Source organism: Sycon ciliatum, chromosome 2, assembly GCF_964019385.1.
Source record: "Sycon ciliatum chromosome 2, ocSycCili1.1, whole genome shotgun sequence".
Taxonomy (NCBI): domain Eukaryota; kingdom Metazoa; phylum Porifera; class Calcarea; order Leucosolenida; family Sycettidae; genus Sycon; species Sycon ciliatum.
The window spans coordinates 10,561,805-10,586,488 of record NC_088644.1 but is presented as its reverse complement, the minus strand read 5'-3'; the positions used below and the strand labels follow the sequence as shown (position 1 = coordinate 10,586,488).

The following is a 24,684-nucleotide window of genomic DNA, read 5'->3' as shown; positions in this document are numbered from 1 at the left end:
TGACTGATAGATCTTGATGCACAAAATCCGTTTCTATTTTTTGCTTTTTTGGGCGAGATGTGTGGCATCTCAGACTGCGACATCTGACGCTCTGAGTCTGAGCTGAAACCATTCACCGCATCGCCTGTATCAGGTCAGGTAAAGTGATCAGTCAGTTCTAGCATCCGACTCCAGCTCCGTGTCCGAGTCAAAGTAACGTTAGTTACAGTGTGATTTGTTTTTCTCCTTTGACTCGAGTTTGAGTGATAGAGTTTTCTCTTCCACTGCCTGTTCCCGAAGGGTACATCATCCTGGAGGAAGTGGGGCAGTGTATTTCCCCAACAAGATTTCAGGAGAGGATTTTGTGATGGCGAGAAGAAGCTGAAGCCTCTGCTATTACGCAACTGATTATGCCGTCTGTTCAGTCCAAGTTATGGCAGTATGGCGCAGGCGGTGCAGCCCTGGCCGGAGGTGCCTACCTCGGTTTGAAGTTGTCAGGTTTGGACAAACTTATTGCCAAACAGCTTCGGCGACGTAAGGAGGGGCCCACCGACCAGGAGCTAGTTGCTGAGCTACCTGGACTGCATGAACATGGCGTTGGAGGAAAGCGCAATGTGCCATCTCTCAATCGGGAGTTTCTGGTACGTTTGCGTAAATTGCTGTCGATCGTTTTCACCGGTCCATTCTGCAAGCAGTCAGTGATCTTGTTCCTGCACACATGCACGCTAGTTGTTCGGACGTTCTTGTCGATCTACATTGCCAATTTGGACGGCTCCATCGTCAAAGCCATTGTGGAAAGGAGACCCGATGTTTTTATCATGGCGATCTTGAAATGGCTGCTTGTAGCATTGCCTGCGACTTTCATCAACAGTGCCATCCGGTACTTGGAGAGTTCACTGGCGCTGTCTATCCGGACTAAGATGGTGAATCACGCCTACAACGAGTACTTCAAGGACCAGGCCTACTACCGCGTGTCCAACCTGGATGCGCGTTTGGCAAACGTCGACCAATCGCTGACGGACGACCTGCGCTCGTTCTCTACTACTGTGGCACACGTGTACAGCAATGTGAGCAAACCGCTGCTTGACTTGCTGTTCATGAACTACACGCTGTATCACATGGCATCGTCGGCCCAGGCCAATATGTCGCTAAGCTCCATGATTGGCGTGGCAACGTTCCTCTGTACGGGCGGCATCCTGCGTTTGTGCGCTCCGTCGTTCGGCAAGCTAGTCGCAGAGGAAGCACACCGCAATGGCTACTTGCGCTATGTGAACTCTCGTGTGGTCAGCAACAGTGAAGAGATTGCCTTCTATGGCGGGCATACCGTACGTCCAGCATTGTTGGATTTGGACACTGTGGTGTTGATTCCCTCTCTCTCTCTCTCTCTCTCTCTCTCTCTCTCTCTCTCTCTCTCTCTCTCTCTCTCTCTCTCTCTCTCTCTCTCTCTCTCTCTCTCTCTCTCTCTCTCTCTCTCTCTCTCTCTCTCTCTCTCTCTCTCTCTCTCTCTCTCTCTCACACACACACACACACACACACACACACACACACACACACACACACACACACACACACACACACACACACACTCACGCACACCACACACACACACTCACTCACTCACTCACACACTCACTCACTCTCACACACACTCTCTTTCTCCTTCTCTTTTTCTCTTTATCTCATGGGTGTGGTGTGTGGCTGCTGTGTTCGTTGGAAACAGGGCTATGCGTAGTGTCAAGAGTACATAACCCCCAAGAGTGTGCAACTGCCTGCACAACCTCTATGCTGTGCTGCGACGGCAGAACTTCACATCACGTGACATGGTTCAAAAGGTTATGCTGGCAAACAGTGCAAAGTGACCACAAGAGAGTTGTACCCAAAGTTGGGATGCGTACAACCCAGTATCTATCATGCACTAGAGTGCACGGGTTCATCACGTGATGTGAAGTTCTGCCGTCGCAGACCCCATAGCTGGAGTTGCACACTCTTGGGGTTATGTACTCTTGGTAGTGTGCAGAAACCCAATGCAAAGTGGCATGGCTACCAGCAAGAGTACATGATTGTGCAACTGCCTGCAAAGCCTCTATCAGTGCCTCTATCTGTGCTGTGACGGCAGAACTTCACATCACGTGACATGGTTCAAAAGATTACTCTGGCAAACAGGGCGAAGTGACCACAAGAGAGTTGAACCCAAAGCAGGGTTGCGTACAACCCTGCATCTAGCATGCGCAGGGTGCAAATAATGTGTACTTTTTCGCCACGTGATGTGAAGTTCTTCCGCCGCAGCGCAGACCCCATAGCTGGACTTGCACACTCTTGGGGGATATGTACTCTTGTTACCTGGGGGGGGGGGGTACAAGTAAACCCGTCACATGCTCAGGAAACCGCTATAAATATTAGGTTAACGTGTGTAGCAATGTCGTTACTAGGACTGTCATGTTTATCACCAACCACTACACCATAACTGAGCTCTCCAGCCTTTATTTAATGACTGTCATGTGACAGACGTATTCCATCATCACTATTGCATTGCCTTCTGTCATGTGTGTCACAGGTAGAGCGTACACTCATCCAGAAGGCGTATCAAGCTCTTGCCCGGCAAATGCAGATGATCTTTAACAAGAGACTTTGGTATATTATGCTGGAGCAGTTCCTCATGAAGTACGTGTGGAGCGCGGCGGGTCTCTTCATGGTTGCCATACCGATCATGTCCGCCACCAAGAAGCCCAACGCCGCTCGCATTGAGCACGCACCAGAGGAGACCTCGGCAACGGGACCTTCAGTTGTTGTGTACGAGCAGAGCAGCAGCGATGCCGACAGCGGTGAAGTCACTGTCAGCGACCGCACACATGCCTACACCATGGCCAGAAACTTGCTGGTCTCAGCTGCAGATGCCCTGGAACGAATGCTGGCTTCCTACAAAGATGTGAGTTATCAATATGTTGATGAGAGGAGGTCAGAGAACTGCCCTCTGCGACTCAGATCTGCCTTCTAGTAGTAAAGTACCGGAATATAATATGGTAGCTAGCTATGAATAAAATGATATTCCATGTCAACTGTTCAGAATCTATGGATTGTCATTTTTTCTGATATGTGTTGCTATCTAGCTGTCTGGGTCATCTTACCACTGGGTGTGTGTGTTTGTGCATGGTATATATGTGTGTGTGTGTGGGTGGGTGGGTGGGTGGGTGTATGTGTGCATGTGTGTGTGCGTGGGTGGGTGTGCTCCACGTTGTATGTGTTGCAGATCACAGAGTTGGCTGGCTACACGTCGCGTGTATCTAGAATGTTTGATGTATTTGAGGAGGTGAAGAAGGGCAACTACCAGCGCACTACAGTCACAGCTAACTCACAGGTATGGCACTCATCAGTGTGTCCCGGTGAAAATACACATCTCTTTCAACTCTTTCTCCTCACATCTGTTTTCGTTGTATTGGAATTTATTGTGTGTCAGAGAGAACAAGCTGTCCCTTTCCTTGGTTTGCACATTTTACGTTCATGTTTGTACTGTACTTCCGAGCACAACTTATTGTGCTTACATGCGGAAAGTCACTATTTTTGGCAGAATCTAGAGGTCATTTTTGCTGACGTGTGGGTGTACATAATATAGCCCTGTATGGATGCGACGGCCAGTCTTTCTGCACTTTCATGTGTGCTGGTACGGTCTGCATGTCCGTTCCTTGCCAGACTTGGTTGAACAGTGATTCTGGCATCGATTATCAATGCCAGCGTGTCAACTGGCGAGTTACACAATAATTATATGTGTGCCCGGTACTTGGTGAATTTGAGTGATTGTTTTTGTTCATACATGTATGTTGGCACATGTGCTTACAGGGTGTGCTTACGTCTGCATCTTTGATAAGCATGTGTGCATTTGTGCACCAAATCACTGTTGAAATGCAAGCACCGACCTATACAGTCGTGAATATCTGGTGTGTATGACCTTACTCAAGTCTGTGGTTTCTTGTGATTTCCGCTGTGGCTCTATCTGCAGGGTGACAAGAAATGGGTCCCCAGCGACTCCAGGTAAGAACTTTTTCAACACATTGTTTTCTCTTTGGCCGGTTTGCTATGATCTGTGGAGCAGTTTGCTATCATAGTGGTACCGCTGGACACAAGTGGGAAAGCAAGATTCTTGATACAGGGGGGGGGGGGGGGGCTGTACTCTGGTGAATCATCATACATTGTAGTTAGAAGTGACTGCCTGAAGTATTTCTCTCGTGCATGTTTTGTGTGTGTTACTCCAGTCCCTGACTAACAGTTGCAATAACCCGTTGTGTTATGCTCTCTTTTTGTCTTGTGTGAGCAGGAACAGCCACCAGGTCGTGCACCTTGGTCGTGTGGAGAGTGCGTGCGGTATTGTGGAGGAGTGTGTGGACCGTCTCAGTCTGGAGGCGGTGCCAGTGGTCACTCCCAACTACGATGTCGTCGTTGAGAAGCTGTCTATTGAAGTAAGCGAGTGTTCACAGTTTTGTTGCTGCTGATTCCCGGCGGTTAAGTTGGGACAAGATAGTTCAATCCTACTAGTATTAGCATTGTTATGAAGTGTTTGGGGGGTGGTCGGAGAAACCGAAACGGTTCGGCGAGCATGTTTCCTATGCTGCATTGTATGTCTAGTTTTCACTTCCATTGCGGCAGCTGCTACCCTCCTCGGACCATGACATGTGTCGTGATACCCATCCATTGTACTTTCAGCGGGAGAACACTTTGCTCTTGCTGCACTCCCAGTGACAAGCTACACGTGCTGACTTCCAACGCCTTCCCCATGCTGGAACGAGTTTGTGTGTCTGTGTGCACGGTGTTTGCTGCAGATCAAGCCTGGCATGCATCTTCTCATTAGTGGGCCAAACGGCTGTGGCAAAAGTTCTCTTCTCCGAATTCTCTGTGGCTTGTGGCCTGTGTATCGTGGTCGTTTGATCAAGCCGCCAACACGTCACATGTTCTATATCCCTCAAAAGTAAGGAAATAGGTAATGATTGTCTTGCAGCTGTATTTTATTTGGTGGGTGAGCCGGGGGGACACATGCAATTGTGTGATAGTTCAGAGCGCAGAAAAATGTAGCTTTGGCACATGTGATTAATTTTGTGTGCTTGCCACAGCCTGTCTTGTGAAATTTCGAATTTGTGTAGCTTTTAGAAATAACTCGGATACTGAGCCAAAAATATAATTAAAATAGAAGAAATCAACTGGAAACGAGTTATGAAGCCTATTATCGCACTTTCTGACTGCTTATTATCTTGTTTACAGTTGTGGATAGTTGCTTCATAACTCCTTTGAAGTCCTTTCCATGTGATTTTTTTCTATTTTAGAAAGTTGCCTAACTTCATTTTCAGTATTGTCATCCTTACACTGGTTACAGACCCGGTACACACAATGATGGGTGTCACCGTGTGTGCACCTGTACTGTTTTTGATCAGTAAATCACCAAGAGTACATAGCCCCCCAGAGTGTGCAACTCCCACATACCCTGCAGTCCCGGCAGAATTTCAAATTGACGTCATTATTTATGATGCGATGCTCCTTGTACGAATGACTTACAACATGTGCGGGCGGGTGTCAACGCATCACACCTTTTTCTTTGCAATAATTTGTACAGGATCAGATAGGCTTTGGTCCACCACAGGTTCCGAAATTGTCTGATAATCCGTGTACATTGCGTGCATTGCATCATAAAAAATGACGTCAACTTGAAATTCTGTCGGGACAGCACCCTTAGTCGAGTTGCACAGTCCGGGGGGGGGGGTATGTAATCTTGAAATCACCCATTGCCATTTTCATCCGGCTAAACGTATATGGTTGACGTCACAGTGACACTGCACACATGGTCTAGTGCCGTTTACTCACTGAATGCTATTGGGTTTGTTTTCCAACGCTTGCTGTGCTGTGCTGTTCTATATTGTTTCTATCATTGCCAGGCCATACATGACCCTGGGATCGCTGCGTAGTCAGGTGATTTATCCAGATACCCGGGACGAAATGATCAGCAAGGGGGTGACAGACCAGGATCTGATGAACATCCTTGATACAGTCCATCTCCAGCACATTGTTCAGAGAGAAGGTGGTAAGTGTGGTCTCCGCGCCGTATGGCAGTAATTATTATGCTCTAGTTGAAGGATACGGTGCAGCCGAATGAAGTTGTGTGGACTTGGAAAAACCATGATGCTGTGTAGTAGTGATTTGTTTCTCTCTGGCCTACTCCTTGGTGCTTTGTGTGGTGTGTGACCGTCCTCGCCATTGCGGATATGATGACCTGTTCATGTGTTCGGGATGCTTTGTGCTCTGTGCTGTGCAGGCTGGGATGCCATCAATGACTGGCAAGACCTGCTGTCGGGTGGTGAGAAGCAGCGCCTGGGCATGGCTCGCCTCTTCTATCACAAGTGAGTTCGTGTACTTGTACAATGATTGTGATAGTACCATGCTCTCTCTCTCTCTCTCTCTCTCTCTCTCTCTCTCTCTCTCTCTCTCTCTCTCTCTCTCTCTCTCTCTCTCTCTCTCTCTCTCTCTCTCTCTCTCTACGTGTGCTTCTTAAATAAAGTGGATGTCTCTTTGTTCCTTCCGCCAGGCTACTATTGCCGGAAACATGTGCTATGTGCTGATGCTGGTAGTGTACTGAACGGCACCATCCACTCCCTTGATTGTTTTCTTGCTACAGGCCTCGGTTTGGTTTGCTTGATGAGTGCACCAGCGCTGTCAGCATGGACGTCGAAGGTGCCATGTACCAGGCTCTCAAGGACAGAGGCACCACTCTTATTACCATCACGCACAGACCATCTCTTTGGTAAGGCTTCCGGTCATCAGGGGTGTGTGCCCGTGTACAGTAATGCATGGAGCTTTTTTTGGCGTTTTCGAAGACTTGCATGGGCTGGCAGTGAGAAACTTACGAGATTTCTGTTCCCTTCAGTTGGATCGCGTCGTCACGGTCCACAATCCATAAGGCAATGTGTGATGGTTTTAGCCCCATGGATGTGTGTTCACTAGCGATTTTTTTTATCTCTCGCGAAGGTTTCCTGCTTTACCATAAGGGAGGTTTCGCTCTACGGAATTACGTATGAAAATGACTTAGGAACTGCATGGAATTTTCATACGTAAAAATCAGAGCTGTTGGGTTTCGCTCTACGTGATTTCTCCACGACTGCTAAACATGCGTTGTTGCTTTGGAGACGCGTTGGCTGCATGCGCCCACCGCATGCAGCACGAACATAAACCGCGTTTTCCATTTTATTTTGCACGTGGTGTACGGTGTGTGTACCTTGTGTTTCGCGCGGCTTGAACGTTGCCATGGACAAATCCGGAAAATGCGAAAAATATTTCAAAAAGTCCTACAGAGGACCCAACGTAGGAAGCAGCTTTCCTACGGAAATCCGTAGAGAGATTTACGTATGAAAGTTGCCCTCGCTCCCCGGCGCGTACGACATACGGATTTTCATACGTAATTACGTAGAGCGAAACCTCCCTAAAGTTGGTATGTGACTGGTGTTGATGAGGTGAGTTATGCATTCTCGTCTGGTAAGTAAATCCTATACTTTCCTCCGGCTGGCTTGTCAGTTGCTGTAGTTTTAACACATCATCCACCTGTCCATGGTGTGAGCGTTTGAACTATCTGTGTCTTCTGCTGCTGTCGTTGTTTGTGATTGCTAGGCGATTCCACACTCACTTGCTTCAGTTTGACGGCGAAGGCCACTGGCGCCTGGAAGCGCTGGACTCATCGGCCCGACTTTCACTGCGTGAGGAGAAGGAGCAGCTCGAAGCACAGCTCAGCGGACTGCCCACCATGCAGAAGAGATTGCGTGAGCTGTGCACACTGCTTGGTGAAGATTCGGTGCTGGCCAACAGCTCTGGGCAATCCACGCCAACGTGTACGAGTCCCACCGGTGTAGCCGCAACTGCTGGAGCTGCGGTCGCTGCAAACGGCGGTCCATCTCCCAGTGCTGATGCAAAGACCACATCCGCCAAGGCTGCTAAGGCACCCAAATCACAACCCAGACAACGATAGTGTGTCATTGATATACACACTAGTCTGAGGAACATCGAACGGACTGCTAAGGTGCACGCCTGTAAGCGACAGAGCATCATCAACTTTTCCAATTTAGTTTTGTTCTTTATCACCGTGTACAGACCGTATGTACAAATTATCCAGATCATTGGAATTCAGCGTAGCAACCCTTCCTGGTCAGTTCCTCTCTTCTTTTTCAACTCAGTCTCTTTTTACTAGTTGTTAGAGCTCTTGCTTCTGTTTCCTTTAGCTTTGTACAGCACTCTAGACCTCATTGGATTTGACTGTATGCTACTGAAGAATATAGGCTATTTAATCAACAATGGAGACATTTGGATTTTTTGAATTCTTCCTTATCATAGTTGATTATTATGTTTCCTATCAAGTGCCATACCCATGGCACTGTATTACAACGTATCTTTCCTAGTCTGGTGATAACGTTAGCATTGTAATGTGCACATGTTATCCTTATTAATTTGTGTATAGTGATGTCGCACATGTCCATGGGCATGTGTGCGTGTAGGATGACAGTTGTCAGGTTATGCTCGCCGTGTAGCAGTCAGGTATGCATGTCTTGCACGAGCAGTAGGCCCAGATGTCCTCTGATTTGCGTTTCTACTGTGCCGCCCCCAGGCGGTGTTTGTCGGAATGACAACGGTTTTCCTGCTTGTTGCACATAGGCACTGTCTTGCTTGAGTAAGGATGTATGCCCTCCAGCTGTTGCAATTTTGCATACAAATTCAGGAAGTGGTGCAGCTCACGCTGTGGCAAACCTGCATATAAAGGTGCACGTAGGTATTTGCAGCACGACTTGTACTGTATACCAGCGTAATCTCAGTAAGTCCTGCCAAGAGACATGAAACCCGAAAGTCACTATTAGATGGCTCATAAAGGCACATTTGTCTGGGGCGAAGTCGGGGATTCGCCCCATATGTTGCATTTAGCATGGCAAGACAATATTGGAAAGTGGAAAAATGGGATACGGGGTAACTGTTTCCCATGTCCGCCCCCTACTATTTTTACCTGGCTAGAACCCTGCATTGGGATTACATACAACTTCTGCAATGAACCCTTACTATTTATAGCAATATAACCAATATTATTACCAAGACTACGTGGTGTAGCCAAGGACTGTTCGTGTGTTGCGAGTTGGGTGTACTGAAAATATGATAGGAGCTTCAAAGTTCTTAAAAAAACCTACATCATTAGAGGATAGCGATAAAAAGGACCAACCGAGTCGACATTAATTTCATTACGGCTTTATACATGTAGTACATGTACCGGTGCATGGAAAACATGTGATGAACAAAGAGGAAAATGTGACTACAATCTGGCAGAAATTGGAGGACGATAATAAAAATGAAAAACACTTCACACTAGTTTTCGTACAACTCCCATCAGGAAGAAACATTGTACTGGAGACACCAATGTGACAAGGGGACAAATAATTCTTGACGCCTCGGCACATAATTACTCCTGGGATTACTAGCACTTGATGGTTTCCGTAGTTCACTGTTTCATGGCATGTTTTTTTCACGACATGTGCCGTTTGTGTTGGTAGAGGTACATTGTACATGACATTGACAACGTACATGTATGTGATGCAGGCCGTTTAGCACTCTTTGACAGGTAAACACTACTACATGATCAAGTAACATTAGTTGCAAAAGTCCAATGGCCGGGGTCAACGTGTAATGGCATAAATTATTATTATTTTTTGTGTTACCATGATTCCACTATCGCTATGGATCTCATTGACTGACTGTACTCGTACTGGCAATAACAACCGCTACTCATGCAGTCGTACTTTAATAGTCTTTGTGCTTGGTGTCATCGACAATAATTACCGGTATGTAGATCGACCACATACATATTCTTATCTTCCAGATAACCATGATAACGAACGTCACGGGCCGAGGAACAAAAAGGCAACTAATTACTTACTGTGTGGTGCAAACAGGATGTCGCGATGTACTAAGCTGTAAGCAGTTGAACGCGGTAAATGCCTCAACCTAGAACTACTACTAGGCCACAATTAAATTATTTGGACGAAATTACTTTGCTCTTTCACTTGCCAGTTCCTGCAGCTTGGTCTGGGCTTAGCGCTAGGCGCCCTGGCACAGATCTTTGGTGTGCCCAGGGTGACTGGGGATATCACGCTGAACCACGCAGATGCAGGGTTTTTTTTAGTTGGTTTCCCTCCACCGTAGCTGATCTGCTGACTGACTAACTGTAGTGTAGAGTGTAGTGTCGACATGTCGACAGTGGCTACTTACTGCGCGTGCCACCAATGAAGTCCACTACATGCAAGTCATAAAAAAGTCAGAAAAGTAAAGCATTATTACCTGTACAGTCTGTAGGCTGTAGCACCATGCCAAGGTATCAGATATCACATGTCACAGATCAGAACTCAGTCTCAGCCTCAGCAGGCCTAGCTAGCATGCGGCGGGCGGTGATTAGGCCACATGAGGAAGATCTATCGAAGCAGGCCACATGTTCCGCTGATTCAGTGATCATGGTGATTGTCAACAGCCCCGATGCTAGCCACACACTGAGTCTGTATGAACAGTCATGCGGTGCACAGCGTGCAGCGCTGCTACACGGTGTCTGACGGTAGATCTACACAGCAGTCAGGCCCTAGCACAGGCAGTGGCTGATAATGCCTGGAATATCATCGTCTTCTGAGATACATTTCTGTGGACGGAAAAGGCTTTATTCTGAGACTTTTTGTTCAATTTCCTTAGTTCTCCACTGTGGACCAACACACGTACACGGTGATAATGATTCGTGGATCTGGCAAGTGGCAGGAGTTGGGAAGTCCAAGATAACTGATTCCTAGTCCAAGTAGTATTGTAACAGATTCTTGTTGGCAGTGGATAGTACCATTTGTGGAGTGTTAGCTCAAATATCTGCTAAGTGCTGTGCATGCAGCAGAGTCCAGCGATAGTTTTTGGCGTGTGGCCGCGTAAGGTTTCCTTCTTTCTCCCTTTCTGGCCACCAGCTGCACGGCCTGATGCTGAGGCGAGCTGAGCTTGAAAGATGGCCGGTATAGGTGAGTCTGTAATAGCAACTAGTGCTGCTGGCAGCGCTGATGCTGACATCCGCAGCCACGGCGGCTTGCAAGCAGCAACGCGCGGCAATGGGGCCGTGCTACAGGACAACAATGCATCGACAGAGGGAAGGATGAGATCGTCGAGCCTTCCTGGTCTGCAAACGTCTGCTGCTGCTGTTCAGGGCAAGAAGAAAACCTTTATGTCCAGCCTGCGGCGCAAGTTTTCTCGAAACTCTCTGAAGAGGCACCGTCTTGCCGGCTCTCCTACCAACGACGGATTTACAGTGCCTGCTCTTGCGATGGCTAATGGCGTAGAAAATCATCAACAACAACAGCAGCCGAAACAACAACAGCAGCTAACGCAGAATCCTAGTATCGAGATGAGTTCAGGAGAAAACCCATGCGTTGGCGTTCCTGCTGCGCCTGGTGCTGCTCCAGAGGACGGTGGCAGTGGCGCAGCTAATGATGGTGACACGATCAATGACCGCTCAGCAGGTGTAATGTGTACGGCTAGCGATTCTGCTATTGTCGATGCAGGCAGAGAGGATAGGCCACCACTGGCTGCACCAAAGCCTGCCTCCATGCTGCCATCTCGCCTGGAGCTGGGACCAAAGCCTCCCAGTGTGCAGAGCAGGCCCACATGCACAGCAGCCATGACCAGCACCACCACCACGGTGGCAAGTGACTCCAGCCGACGGAGACACACGCCTGCTGCCGGCGGTGGTGTGTACGCTGCTCTACCGAGCGCCGAGGACAATGTCTATGAGAACACCGAGGCACTTGTGAACGCGTTTGGTCCGATGAGAGACATAGGCGAGTGGTACTCCGTGTACCACCAGTATCAACGCCAGAGACGCAGCTCGCAGTGGGAGAGCACAGTTGAATCAACTTCCGAGTACGCACACCCCGATGAGCCTGCAGCGTTCAGTCTTCCCGGCCAGCTCAGCTTAGAAGGACCCGCCGCGCAACCAGCTGCGTTCAATATACCCAATCGCCATGGCATACGGTTGATGAACACCGCACCGAATGCTAGACAGGATGATGGCGTTTACGAAACACTGCCCCCGTCAAGCGGCGAGGGCATGAGTGCGGAAGCGTCTCTCAGCAACAATGTACGCGAGCTAGCGCAGTACAGCTGGTACTGGGGTCCAGTGAGTCGGCAAGAGGCGGAAGGTCTGCTGAGAGGTCAGAAGGATGGTACGTTTCTGGTTAGAGACAGCTCGGACGACCGCTATCTGATCAGTCTGACATTTCGCTCACAGGGTCGCACCCTGCACACGCGCATCGAGCACCATCTTGGCAGGTTCAGTTTTTATCCATTCAACACGGGTAACTATGACGATGGAGTCAGTTCCGTAGTTGAGCTTGTCGAACGCTCAATGGTTGACTCGCGCGACGGTGCCTTCTGCTTCTCCCGTCAGCGGTATCCAGACGCCCCATCGATCCCAGTGCGGCTGACTGCACCGTACTCACGCCGCTGTGTTGTGCGTAGTCTGCAGCACATATGCCGATTCGTCATTCGCCAGCACACTCGATACGACCACCTCACGGAGCTTCCTGTACCCAACATGGTCAAGCAGTATCTGAGGGAGAACCGGTTCTGACCCGTGTGCCAGCCAGTCACCAGGAGATGTAAGTTATTCGTGCAGCTGGCAAGTCCGATCGGGCTACACGGCAGCATGGGCCCATGTGCAATGTCCAGTGCTACTTGTAGTCCAGGGCTGACCTGGCTAGCGTCATTGGTAATTTCCTGTAGACTTGATCCTGTGCCACGGCACAGTTGCACTAAGCTGCGAGTAACATTATACCTGATCACGAGCACGTTGGTCCAGGAAGCAGTACAGGCTCTGTGTGCGCACAGGAGATGGCTACCCTCCTCGGCACAGTATCTTTGTTCCGCACCCACCATGGCTGATCAGGTACCTTGGTCCAGTGTATGCTTTCACTTGGGTTTGCTCTGCTGACGCGCGGATTTCTCTATTCTGTGAACCTATGCTTGCTGCGCTTGGTCGATTGATTCGCGACACAATGGCACGGTTGTCATAGTGGCATGTTTGAATGACGTACTCCTTCTAACCGTTGATTATCCGCTGCCACACCGCCGCAACCCCCGCTGCTGCTTGCTTTGCTGTATTGGTTACAGCTGTACCACTGAGTAACCAGTTGAGTTTTCTTTTGTAGCACTTTGAACACCGCCGCTCCGATAATTGCAACATGGCCGTCTCTACCTTACACCAGTATTCCATTTTGGCCTGCTGTCACAGAATCAGACCCGATATCACTTTGTTGACACACCCTCAACCGCCCAATGCTTCTGCTGCTGCCCTGGATGGCGTAGCTCCTGGTTTCCGACTTGCACTGCTAGCAACTTGTGACACTGCCCATATAGATTGAATCCAGTTCCTTTCTGACTTATCCTATTGGTCATTTTTACCACATATTTTTTCTCTTTTCCTCTTGATTTAATGTGTTTGCCAGTTTCCCCCTCTAAAACAACGTGCTTGGGCAATCGCAGCAGCCCACCGGTGCTGCACCTGCCGGGGTCAACCTGCAGGTTTCCAGAGGCTGCAGTGCTGTTATTTACTGTAAGGAAAAGAGTCTATTGAATCTATCAGTTTTGCTGCTCCATGATATTCCGATTAGCAATAAAGTGACAATCAATCCGCGGCCGACCATGTCTGAGATGCCAGTCACAGTCTGGTTGCGTTCACTGTGTCACAGTGTACGTGTACGTTGATGGCGGCATATCGGATAATCCGCATTGCCAGTGTGTGGTGCCATTGTTCACGGTATCGCCTCAGTGGCTGAGCCAGCCACTGAGGCAATACCACAAGTTATGTGCTCATGTGCCTTCAAGCGGCCGCAGTTGTTCAGTGTTGAGCGGATCCGTGGCCTTGTTGGGCTCAGACCTTTGCCGGACCGTCCTAGTCCGGCTATACCTTCAACCGGTCCGGCAAGTGAGTACCAGTATGTGAGTTGTGTGTCTTGAGCTGGGACTGCAGTGCTGTTTGTGTGAGGCTAGTTGCTATAGACTATTATGAGTGGGTAGCGCTGTGCAATATGTGTGCCTACAGACACGTCGACAAATACTAACTAGTCAAGCTTGAAATTGAACTACACTGTATGCATACAAGTATGCACTCCACATTAATTCGCTTTTTTTTGTTGCCAGTCCGATGCTCTGCCACTTGTACGTGCACATGCGGCCCAGTGTGAACGCCGTTGCGCCCCCCCCCCCCCCCCTTGCCAATGCAGACTGGCTAACCGGATTTTGGATCAGTCGATCTTGATTCACCAGGGACCTGGGTTACACATGTGCATGTACAGTCATGTACTTATGAAAAAACAATGCCAAAATATAAGGGCAGAAACGACCACCACGCCGTCCACGGAAATGATTGCCAATACACGTACACCTATTACAGTGTACTTGAAACTGTAGTTACAAAGCGGGTGGTTTGGCCCAGCTACAAATAACTGGAGAAACGTAACTACTACACAATCAGGTGTATTACATGACTGGTCTGGCATCTCGACCAGGACTTCCAAAATCCAGGCTTTATTTGTCAGAGTCGTATTTATACGACTCCCAGTGCCCCATATTTCATGATGACAGATGAAGTACTAATAATCTCGGCTGTCGGATCGCGGACTCGGAGTCGGGGACTCGGGCCGTCGGGGTCCGCTCGGTCTCGCCAGCGACATGTCGCGGAGTCGAGTACGACGCGTGCATGCAGCTAGCGTGCGTTGGGATGCAGTCGTCAAGGGAACAAGTGGGTGTGAAGGAGAAAATGGCGACCAGCGGCGACTGCGAAAAAGGCAGGGTCGCGGAGCTGACCACGTCAGACTTCTGAAAGGTGACTTGTTTTTTCGCTGGACCGAGGTGTCAGATCTGTAGCAAACTGGCATTGCTTGGTGCACTCACTTAGGTCAGTAAGTAACCAGTTAGTTTGTTCATCCACTTATTTATTTCCCTGGGAGCTTCGCGTTGTTCATCTCCGTCTAATATTCACCATGGCCCCTAAGCAGAGAATGAGAGTCCAGAGCGACAAGCACAGTCAGAACGTGGAGAAACGTGGATTAGTTCCCAAATCTCAGGTATGAGAATGAAAGCTGCCTGCCAAGTTATTTGTCCTGCCTTTGTTTCGAGGTTGGTCTTTGTCTGTTGTCCGCTACAGAGGCCTAAGGAGGATAAGTCACCAGTCGGACCTTATTTATTGGCACTGTTTATCTTCGTCGTCTGTGGCTCAGGTGTGTTAAATGTCCACCTCTGATTACAACCGTTTTGACTCTTGAGTGATTCGTGCTAAAATTCTCCTATTGTTCATTTCTCAAGCAAGAGTACGTAGTACGATGTCATGTACATGTATCGTAGTCCAATCCAACCTCGGCTATTGTGGATGAGTCTGGGTAGAGACTTTCGAAATGTCTGAGACGTATCTAAACCATTTTCTTGACGTGACGGGGTGTATCGCCTCAGCAGCATCTCAGTCGGGCCTTCATGTGTGACGATAGCTGCCTCACGAGGTGTTCAATGCACCACAATCATAATAATGTGTGTGTGCATGGAGATGCGTTGCCAAGCGTGAGGCAACTCTGCCATAGATAGATGAGTACCGAGCAGATCAAGTTTTATGGGCAAGAAAGACAAAGGGGCACATCAACATGCATCATTATACATGTTGCAGTGCACACCAGCGATTGTTGACAACTTTACACTCGATCTCCAATGTAGTTACCTGGTACACATATTGCGCTGTTGGTGCCGCATGATGGAGATAGTAGATGAGTTGGGTCTGCATGACCGAGGCAGGGCTGTGTTGACCAATGGAATCTGAGCTGGTCTGTCACTGGTGGTGTGCAGTATAGTTTGATCAAGCCGGCGGTGCACGGTGGTACGTGAATCGATATAATACGGTCTGATTCCTGAGTTGATGGTATGCGGGCAGTTTATACGGTACCGGCTGATGCATGGGTTGATGGTATTAGGAACTGTCCCATTCTCTGTGGAACTTTATTCAAGTCCTTGTGTAGTGGCAATGTTATCTATCTAGCCTGCATACGTCAGTGTTCACAACTGTGTAGACTTCATACAAGGCATACCTGCACATTAAGCCATGCACTTTTTGTTTCACTCCCCCCCCCCCCCCGAGGTAGATGATGGGGAGTGCAACTCTCTTGTGATCACGTTGCACTATTTCCTGGTGTAATGAACCTATTGTCTAAGACTCTTGAGTATGGAACCGTGTGATGTGAAACTCCACTGGTGTACTTGTAGCTAGATATTGAACGTGCAGCTGTCTGCACGTTCTCGGCGCGATGTACGCTTTACAGTATTAGTGGATGGACAGCCCCGTATCTTCCAATACATTCGCTTTGAGATGCCATTTGGAATTCTGCACTCGTGCTTTACTGTTTTTGTTGCAAGGGTTGTCTTTGTATGTCGTGCGTATGTACATGTACATGTACAATCACTCTATGTTCCATGTTGTTCTGTGTATGTACAAGGTTGTTTGTCACACCTGTGTGAGTTCTGGATTGTACTACAGTTGTAGCATGTCATGTCTTGTGAAGTACAAAGTTGTGATTAGGCAAGCCAAACGAATCATTGAAGATCGTCCTTTCCCTTAAAATTAGGAAACATGGCAGATTTAATTACTGTAAAAATGGGTAATGTTTGCCATGTGTAACTGTGTGCAATTTATGCGACATGTGCCAAATCGCAGACTTTGAACTTGCAACTTCAAGTACTGTTCTACAATGCATTACTGGTATTAGTGTGCGTATACCAACACCTAAGTACCCCCCCCCCCCCCCCCCTCGCCGCATATCAATGAATTTATTCGGGTCGGCCTTATAATACATGGTGGTGACCCGTGAAATACAGAATCATACTCTAGCGTGGCACTGCTGCGTTAAATGTTGTTCTTGTATCTAGGTGTTATATGCCATGATTAGGTACACTGGACCGGGTTCTAGCCAGGTCAAAATAGTGGAGGGAGAGGGGCGGGGGGAGGACTGGGGAAACAATTACCCTGTAACCCATTTTTTCCATTTTCGGAATAACTGTGCCCCTCCTACCCCCTTTGGCTAGAACCCTGCTAGACAGCAGTATACCGTGCACGGCCCCATTGACAACTACTGCAGCTACTTTGAGTGGCTTGTAGCCGAGTTGCTTTGAGTAGCTTGTTGTAGCTGAGTATAGTCAGATGTTTACTTTACTGATGCACTGGTATCTCGATCTCCAACCACCTCACTCTTGCAGACCAAAGTAGACCAATATGACCTACCGGTTTTTCCTGGTTCCTGGTCCCCGCACGGGGTTCTCCCAAATGTGCGACTACACCAGATCACCACAGAACTACAATGACGTACTCGTAGTTCAGTGTGGAAGATATCCAGAGTTTTGAGGCTCACTCTTCATTCCCCACTGGGTTTTGTTCTGCTTTGTCTTATCTGTGTCATTCTGTTTTTTGTTTTGTTTTTTTTTGTCCCATTCACATGTCCATTGCAGCCATCTTCCAAATTATCCAGAGTATTCGGATGACCGAATAAGGCTCCCGACGCTATTGCAGTCGCTGGTCATGCTGGTGCTGTCTTCGCTGTTGTCGTCTTCGTCCTTGTCCCACACCCATTGAGCCCTGGTGGCATCTACTTTCCCCCTGTCTGTCAGTCCTCGTGTACGTACGCTGCTGCTGTCATCGTGCTATCTCTCTCTGTTTTGTTTGCTGGTGCTGGTGAAGGGAGGATGGGTGGTCGTCTCGCCAGGACTGTAATATTTCAGAAGTGTTTGCTATTGCCATCCTGTTCCAGATTGCAGCTGATTGCAGCTGAAAATCACTATTAGAGCTTTGTTAGATTATTTTCCGTTCATTGCATAGACCTGTATCGATAGTTGCTGCGGGGCCACATATTTCTTTTCAACCCCCTTCCTGCTTCGAATTGATCATTCATCAGTGCGTGTTTATTCTGTTGTAAATAGTTTCACCCTCACTTGCTGCATATCAAACTGCCCCATGCTGAAAGAAAATCAAAATTTGAAACTGATGAGATTGCATGATCTCCATTGCCACATTGTCAGGAATTAGAATGGTCGAAATGAGGAAACTCTAGGGTAAATAATTATTATGCTAAATATGGTGGTCAGCAGGACTAGCATCGATAGTGCAGTAAAGCAGGGTACCGTTTGAAGCCCACTGGAGAGGAAGAAATGCGTCATGTAGGATGCCTAGCATGTGTTTGATGTGTGCTACAGTGCATTTCAAAACTATAGACGCGTAGGGTTTTTGAAATATTTCAAATTCGGCTGGAAACTTTTGAGAATAGTTTTCGGAATATTGCTCAGGATCGCTCCACAATTACTCTCATATAGTTTCTAAAGGATTGGATAACAGACGCCCAATTTGGAAAAATTTATGCACAAAGTGATCACAGATTTTATGTGGTATAGATGCTGGCATAACGGTTTTTGCCTAGGTACGCGTCTTTAGTTTTGAAATGGACTGTAGAACTAGACATTATAATTGGATAGCATCACCTCAAGATGTGCACGTGGATAGTACTGCAAACTATTGTAACATGAATTGTAGCTACTACCTTTTTCGGAGCTGAAGCGGTCAATTCGATTTCAAATTATACTATAGTGTAATTTCTATACAATGTACATGAATTTTACAGATCAAGTTGACTAAAATGTACATGAAAATCAGCCAGGATTCCGGGCATTCAGCATGGAATCGGAATCATGCACAGCCCCGCCTTGCTAAATAACGTCGTTATCAGCATTCCTTGCAGTGTACGTAGCTAGCCGTGTTAGTTGTTGTACTGGGCAAATCCACGGTTCAAGCTCATGAAATAGATCTGCGACGAACCACCGCGAAGTGACGCAAAGAAGACCTGGAATGAGCACACGAATACAGGGGATGGCATGTTGGTGGAGTATGTCAATTGTATGATCATCTAGAACTACTATAGTACATGTAGTACAGTAAACCTCTTTAGGACAAACACTGATAAGGCGAACTTTCCATTAGTACGAACTAGGGCCAATCCTATGGTTGGCCAGGCATCATATCAAGTTAAAATTGTTCGTTTATGACGAACTCCTGTACTTCGAAATTCTCGTGTCAGAAGACGAACTATTAAATTTCAAGCGCGATTCGAACAAATTCAGCGCGTAGTACGAACTTTTCCGATCCACGTACTTGCACTGACTGTAGTTTTTTTGTCCGATAGTCGAGGCCTCTTGTACGGGCGAAAGCAGTTAACAGGATGTTACAAGGCGGAGGACATACTGTCATAAATTCATTGCACATTATACTTGCCTATTGCTGACTTATGCTATGAATAAATGCTCTACATGTGCCATAGCATTCACCTTCACATAAATACAATCCATATGATATGCAGATCAATTTTTTTGTCAGATCTGGATAAGAAGAACTGCGGATAAGGCAAACAAACTTGTTCCGTCCCTTGAAGTTCGTCCTAACGAGGTTCGACTGTAGTTCTCTCAGGGGCATGTAATACTTGTAGTGTTGTATAGGAAAGGTAGTTTTTTTGTGGGAACACTCGTAAGTTTTTTTCAAACTAGTCCACCACAACCGCTGTCACAAAACGTCTCGAATAATCAACAGCGACAATGGAACGCTCTCTATGAAAAAAATGCAGGCACCATAATCTTTTGGATTCTGGATCAGGGTGATGTTGGCAAGTACTTTCACGCACACACTTTAATACAGACATTGTTGCCACATCATTATAGCCAAATATCAGTTGGATAAAAAAACAAAATGCATCATCCGGGGGCTTTGCCCCCGGACCCCCTCCCCTATATATCGACCTCGACACACACACACACACACACACACACACACACACACACACACACGCGCGCGCGCGCAGCACTGATAAGAAAACTGATAAGAAAAAAATTTCACGTTTTGCGCGAGACTCGGGCTGAGTTTGCCGATTTTTCTCGAGACAGATGATGATTTCGCTTAGCGCCTTAGGAGAGAGCTATGGAAACACGCGTAATGAGCAGTAAAGGCCAAAAATCTGGATCATGACTTCTAAACCACGCATAAGGTCAAACTTGGACACTTTCATGGCTGTTGTCGGCAGGAGAAGGTCAATTGTCGGCAGGTCGTGACATGCCTCAAAAATCGGCAGGCTACTGACATGTCGGCAGGTGTGGCAACACAGTACAGATCACATGGAAAGGCTAGATTTCATTGAATAGCAGTTCATCAACGGGAATCTTCAATGTTATCTTGATTGTCACCTACATGGCTGTCCATATCTACACTTTTTAAGCAGAACTCGCGGCACGGTCTAATCGGTCTTCTCACCTTGTCGTTGCGCTCGCACAGGAAGCGCAATTTCTGCTCCCGCTTGTGCATGAAGACGCCATCGAGCTCACCGGAGTGAAGGTTGCGGATCTCAATAGCACGCGTGCCCCAGCCCATTACACTGCCTTGTCCAATGTAAGCTGGATGCAGAGCAAGGATCAGAAACACGACTCAGTCAATATTATTGGCATGTAGTACAGCATCATGTGGGTAATTCAAAGTCGAGCATGATTTGATTATGTACAACAATCATTAAAACAGAACTGACCAGTACCTGACTACCGGTTTGCAAGCTGCGGAACATCGAACAAAGTGACCAGGCTTACATGCAGAAAAATTGACGTGAGCCAGTAGGGTCAAAACTCGAAAGGGTACCTTGGCCTCCAGGGGGAGGTTTCGAGAAAACGAGCTACTGTAAATGTATGCGATTTTCACGTCAGCTGATTGCTGCATACTTCCCTGTATGATCCCGTGGTGAGATGGGAATGAAGCAGTTTTAGCTCATTGTCTCTACAAGTTGCGTTCTTCTAGACTGGCATGGATTGTGTAGATGTATGCACTGCAGACACTTACCGATGGACGTCGGTGCTTCGCCCCACTGCAGGCGGATGTCACGGATGACTTGTCCGGACAGGTCGACATATACACCTTCATCTATCGAAGTCAAGCCAATGCAATATTGAGAAGCACAGCAGACAACCAGCACACCAGATTTTAGAGGCCCGCACATCAATACAGCCAGTACGACACACCCACATATGAGAGGAAATGGATGTTGGGCTCACTCAGGCATATATCAAGTCGACTTTTTTTCACTATTTCATCAAATAATGGGCCATCACCAAAATCACACAGTGAAACCAGGGAAATGTTGCACAATAAGGCAGTGACTGCCACGACTTGTGAAATTAATGTCAGAGAGGCATGAGACAAACTTACGGTTGAAACATAGCAGTAGCTCAGCTCCATCCGTACCTAAAACAAGAGGAGGATAGCATCTCTAGTCAATCTTGAACAGGTAATGGGCAACTTGAGCCCGACCCCCTCAAACAGAATCTACCTATTGCTTGCTGCCAAGAGTATTACCAGCGTGCACCCATGGCAATTTCCGCTTGGCACAGCACACACACACACACACACACACACACACACACGTGCACGCACGGGCACGCAGGACACACACACATATGCACACACACACACACACACACACACACACACACACACACACACACACACACACACACACACACACACACACACACACACCGAAGTTCATTGAACAAAGCATGAGTGAGATTGCCATCTTATACAGTCTTCAGACATAACAGTGCCCAGCAACAAGTATGTTACAATCATGACTTCTACAACAATCAGCTGTGATAACTAAAACCAGATCGATCTCACGCACTGCGCATCCCAAGGACTGAGAACATAATAATAATCATGTAGTAAGGTATTTGTTTTCACACGGCTCCACCTCTTGCCACAGGACAGTACAGTACGTGCAGTAACCACCCCCACTGCAATGCATCGGAGACTCACCGGGTATGGGGATGATGGCGTGTGGAGTGATTGTTCGACTTTGCTGCAGGAGCAATGGCAGAAAAGCACACAAAACAATTGTTATAAAATTGAATAACATCATTGCCAGTTTTTGATGGTCTGTGCCAACGATCATAGCTTTCAGAAGTTCATTCAGCCTGAACAAAGGAGATCGAGAGGAATTAGAAGTTCAGGGCTCACGGTTGGGATGCCAAAACTCGATTACGTGGGAGGACATCTTGAAATCTGATCACCATAGAAATGAGCTCGCGCGACTCGAGCTATGCACGCGGCAGTGCACGCCTACGCGGCGCGGCGCAAAGCAAGGAGAGTTGCAGTGACCTGGTGACTGACAAGAAGAAGTAGAACTGAGGAAGACGGAGACCGGCTGGGGACTTGTGTTTCACTTTGGTTGCCGTTCACTGTCGTTGTTACTGCTTCTTTCCGAGCAAGTGTGTTGCGAGCAGTGCTGGCCTCGTAAGCCAAAGACTTCAGACAGTTCGTTCGCACGCTGAGTCCTGCGATGAGAAGTCGCGAGTTCTGCCGCCGAGTCTTTGCTGAGAAAGGGATCGACATCTATGTCGTCCGCTGGTGCACTGGCGCAGGTGAGGAGAGGTAGAGGACAAGAGCTCCTTGATGGAATGAAGCAAAGACTCACACCGTGTTCTAGTTCGTTATCTCTGTTCTCAGAGCGTTTTGTAAATGCACTTACACGAGTGAAAGAGCCGTGCCACGCTGCTGTGAGAAGTGACGATGGAGAGTTGTGAATTATTTGATTTGCCACTCTCTTTCGTTGCAAGAGGACGAATCAAATGGCTTCGCCGTTGTACTGGTCATGTATTTTCGGTTCGCCATAGCTGCTGAAGCACACAGCAGTAGAGCGCCGATGAGCGAGACAGCAAACGGTCAATAATATTTCAAGAGTTTGTCAGTCACGGAGGAAACATTGCAAAAAACGCCTTGCTGCTGCCTCGCTGGTGTAGTTTCCGCATCGTACAACGCATATGCACAGGCTTCCTTCCTTGTCGTCGCGCACGGGAGTTCGCGTGCGCCCCTGCCGACTTAGCTCACTTCAAAACAGTATAAGGTAGCACAATATTGGCCGATTTTGTCAATCGATGGCTCAAAATCTTCAGGAGATACTAAGCTACAGTTTAACCGAAGCGATTTTTCCCTAGATGAAGGGATCGCTGTAGAGCATTCACGGACTTTGTGACAATATCTTTAGTTTCCCGGGGCCAAAATCAAAAATTCCTTCGGTTGAACCCCTAGTTCACATCTTGCCTGGTTCCACCCAAATTTTCAGTGTCGTACTGTCTACCCGTGCTACCTTATTCCATTTTGAAGAGGCATGTGTCGCACTGAAAATGCGCTGCGAGATGGCTAGAGTTTGTGTACAAGGGGTGGTCGCGTGACAGTCGACCTGTCGTCGCGTGAGCTGGCCAGAAACAAAATGGCGCCCACGTATTTGTACACAACCGTGAGCCCTGAAGTTTGCAAGTGTGATACGCCGACCAGGCATAGTGCAAACCAATCGTTTGTGCTGGTATGCCTTTTCAAGCGAGCACAAGCAGAAAGAGAAAGACTGACTCACATGCACTGGGACATGCTGGAACGGGATATAGAGATCACCAATGTGTCCCGTCTCCATGTCAATGATGTGGAAACCTGAAAGCAGAGCAGCGTAGCACACCGTCACAATCATGTTTCAGGTTCCTCTCTCCTTTACTAATCTCTCACACACACATGCATGCCCGCACACACACATTATGCATTACAGAAGATGTAAGCCTGATTGCAATGCTAATTGAGGTAGTGTGTCAAACAATCCCTCAACACAGTTGCCTGGTACCATTTCTAGCCAACTCAACATTCTAAAGGAAAATCCACCGCCTAGTCTTCTTACATAATGTAGAGGCAGAACATTTCGTCGGTCAATAATTTCGTCCAACTCCAAAGAAAAGGAGTTCGTCCGGTTGAAAATTTCGTCCATGGATCATAAGAGTGTATAGAAAAGCTGGACAAATCGATATTCGTCCTACATTTAATTTAGTCCAAAAGCTCCTTGGACGAAAAAGACGAAATTAAATTCCATACGAATATTTCTGCTTATACAGTATACGTGGCAGATGGCAGATGGGTTGGGCAGCAAGCTAACGTTATGCCATGCTTCTACTAGCCTTCTATAGGAACAGATGGCTGGCCACACTGTCATTTGCTAGCTCGGAGTGTACTTCAAAGCAATGATTCACAGGATATCCTCACCTTCAGCGGAGCAGTAAACCAGCTTGAGCTTGGTGCTGTCATGCACGAACATATCTACTAGCAGAGGCCGCTGGGCGACATCCACAAAACTCTGTAGAATTTAGAGGAAGAGAGAGCGGGGAGAGAGAGAGAGAGAGAGAGAGAGAGAGAGAGAGAAGAGAGAGAGAGAGAGAGAGAGAGAGAGAGAGAGAGAGAGAGAGAGAAAGAGAGAGAGAGAGGGGGGGGGGGGGGGGAGGGAGAGGGAGAGGGAGAGAAATTACGTCAGCAGAAAAAACATGCACCCATGCCTTCTTACCAGACCAATGGCCTGGCTGCTCCAAACTTAGGAAGGGTTCCAGTTAGTAATACAAAACACATACAAAAATCAAATGACAGGCAGACAAACACTATCATCAACCATCCAGGGTACTCCGGGCCAGTGCAATACGGTCTAAGAAGGGTAAGGCACTACTCCACTGGCTACGACATGGAGCAATTCCGCGATTACATCATATTTGGTG

The 24,684-nt window shown here is 47.7% G+C and overlaps 4 protein-coding genes across 4 annotated transcripts in view; 3 read left to right on the top strand and 1 right to left on the bottom strand.

Moving 5' to 3' along the window:
* The first annotated feature begins 225 nt into the window (after window positions 1-225).
* Window positions 226-8,443, top strand: LOC135808630 (ATP-binding cassette sub-family D member 2-like). Its single transcript, XM_065321849.1, has 10 exons — window positions 226-1,304; window positions 2,534-2,905; window positions 3,227-3,334; window positions 3,974-4,005; window positions 4,289-4,430; window positions 4,791-4,936; window positions 5,895-6,040; window positions 6,272-6,356; window positions 6,632-6,757; window positions 7,618-8,443. The coding sequence occupies exons 1-10, from the start codon at window positions 390-392 to the stop codon at window positions 7,970-7,972; spliced, it is 2,427 nt and encodes an 808-aa protein (XP_065177921.1). The 5' UTR covers window positions 226-389; the 3' UTR covers window positions 7,973-8,443.
* Window positions 8,444-10,640: 2,197 nt separating this feature from the next.
* LOC135808629 (uncharacterized) lies at window positions 10,641-13,691 on the top strand. Its single transcript, XM_065321848.1, has one exon. The coding sequence runs from the start codon at window positions 11,012-11,014 to the stop codon at window positions 12,626-12,628; it is 1,617 nt and encodes a 538-aa protein (XP_065177920.1). The 5' UTR covers window positions 10,641-11,011; the 3' UTR covers window positions 12,629-13,691.
* A 1,228-nt stretch (window positions 13,692-14,919) lies between these two features.
* On the top strand, window positions 14,920-18,071 carry LOC135808628 (stress-associated endoplasmic reticulum protein 2-like). Its single transcript, XM_065321847.1, has 3 exons — window positions 14,920-15,122; window positions 15,203-15,275; window positions 17,539-18,071. The coding sequence occupies exons 1-3, from the start codon at window positions 15,039-15,041 to the stop codon at window positions 17,577-17,579; spliced, it is 198 nt and encodes a 65-aa protein (XP_065177919.1). The 5' UTR covers window positions 14,920-15,038; the 3' UTR covers window positions 17,580-18,071.
* Window positions 18,072-18,832: 761 nt separating this feature from the next.
* LOC135808626 (misshapen-like kinase 1) overlaps window positions 18,833-24,684 on the bottom strand; it is a 38,202-nt gene continuing 32,350 nt past the window's right edge. Inside the window, exons 27-33 of the mRNA XM_065321846.1 lie at window positions 24,185-24,275; window positions 23,514-23,587; window positions 21,920-21,962; window positions 21,314-21,349; window positions 20,948-21,028; window positions 20,375-20,514; window positions 18,833-18,920 (exon numbers count right to left, since the gene is read on the bottom strand). Of these exons, the coding sequence (XP_065177918.1) occupies window positions 18,837-18,920; window positions 20,375-20,514; window positions 20,948-21,028; window positions 21,314-21,349; window positions 21,920-21,962; window positions 23,514-23,587; window positions 24,185-24,275 (549 nt within the window). The 3' untranslated portion in view covers window positions 18,833-18,836. The remainder of the gene's footprint in view (window positions 18,921-20,374; window positions 20,515-20,947; window positions 21,029-21,313; window positions 21,350-21,919; window positions 21,963-23,513; window positions 23,588-24,184; window positions 24,276-24,684) is intronic.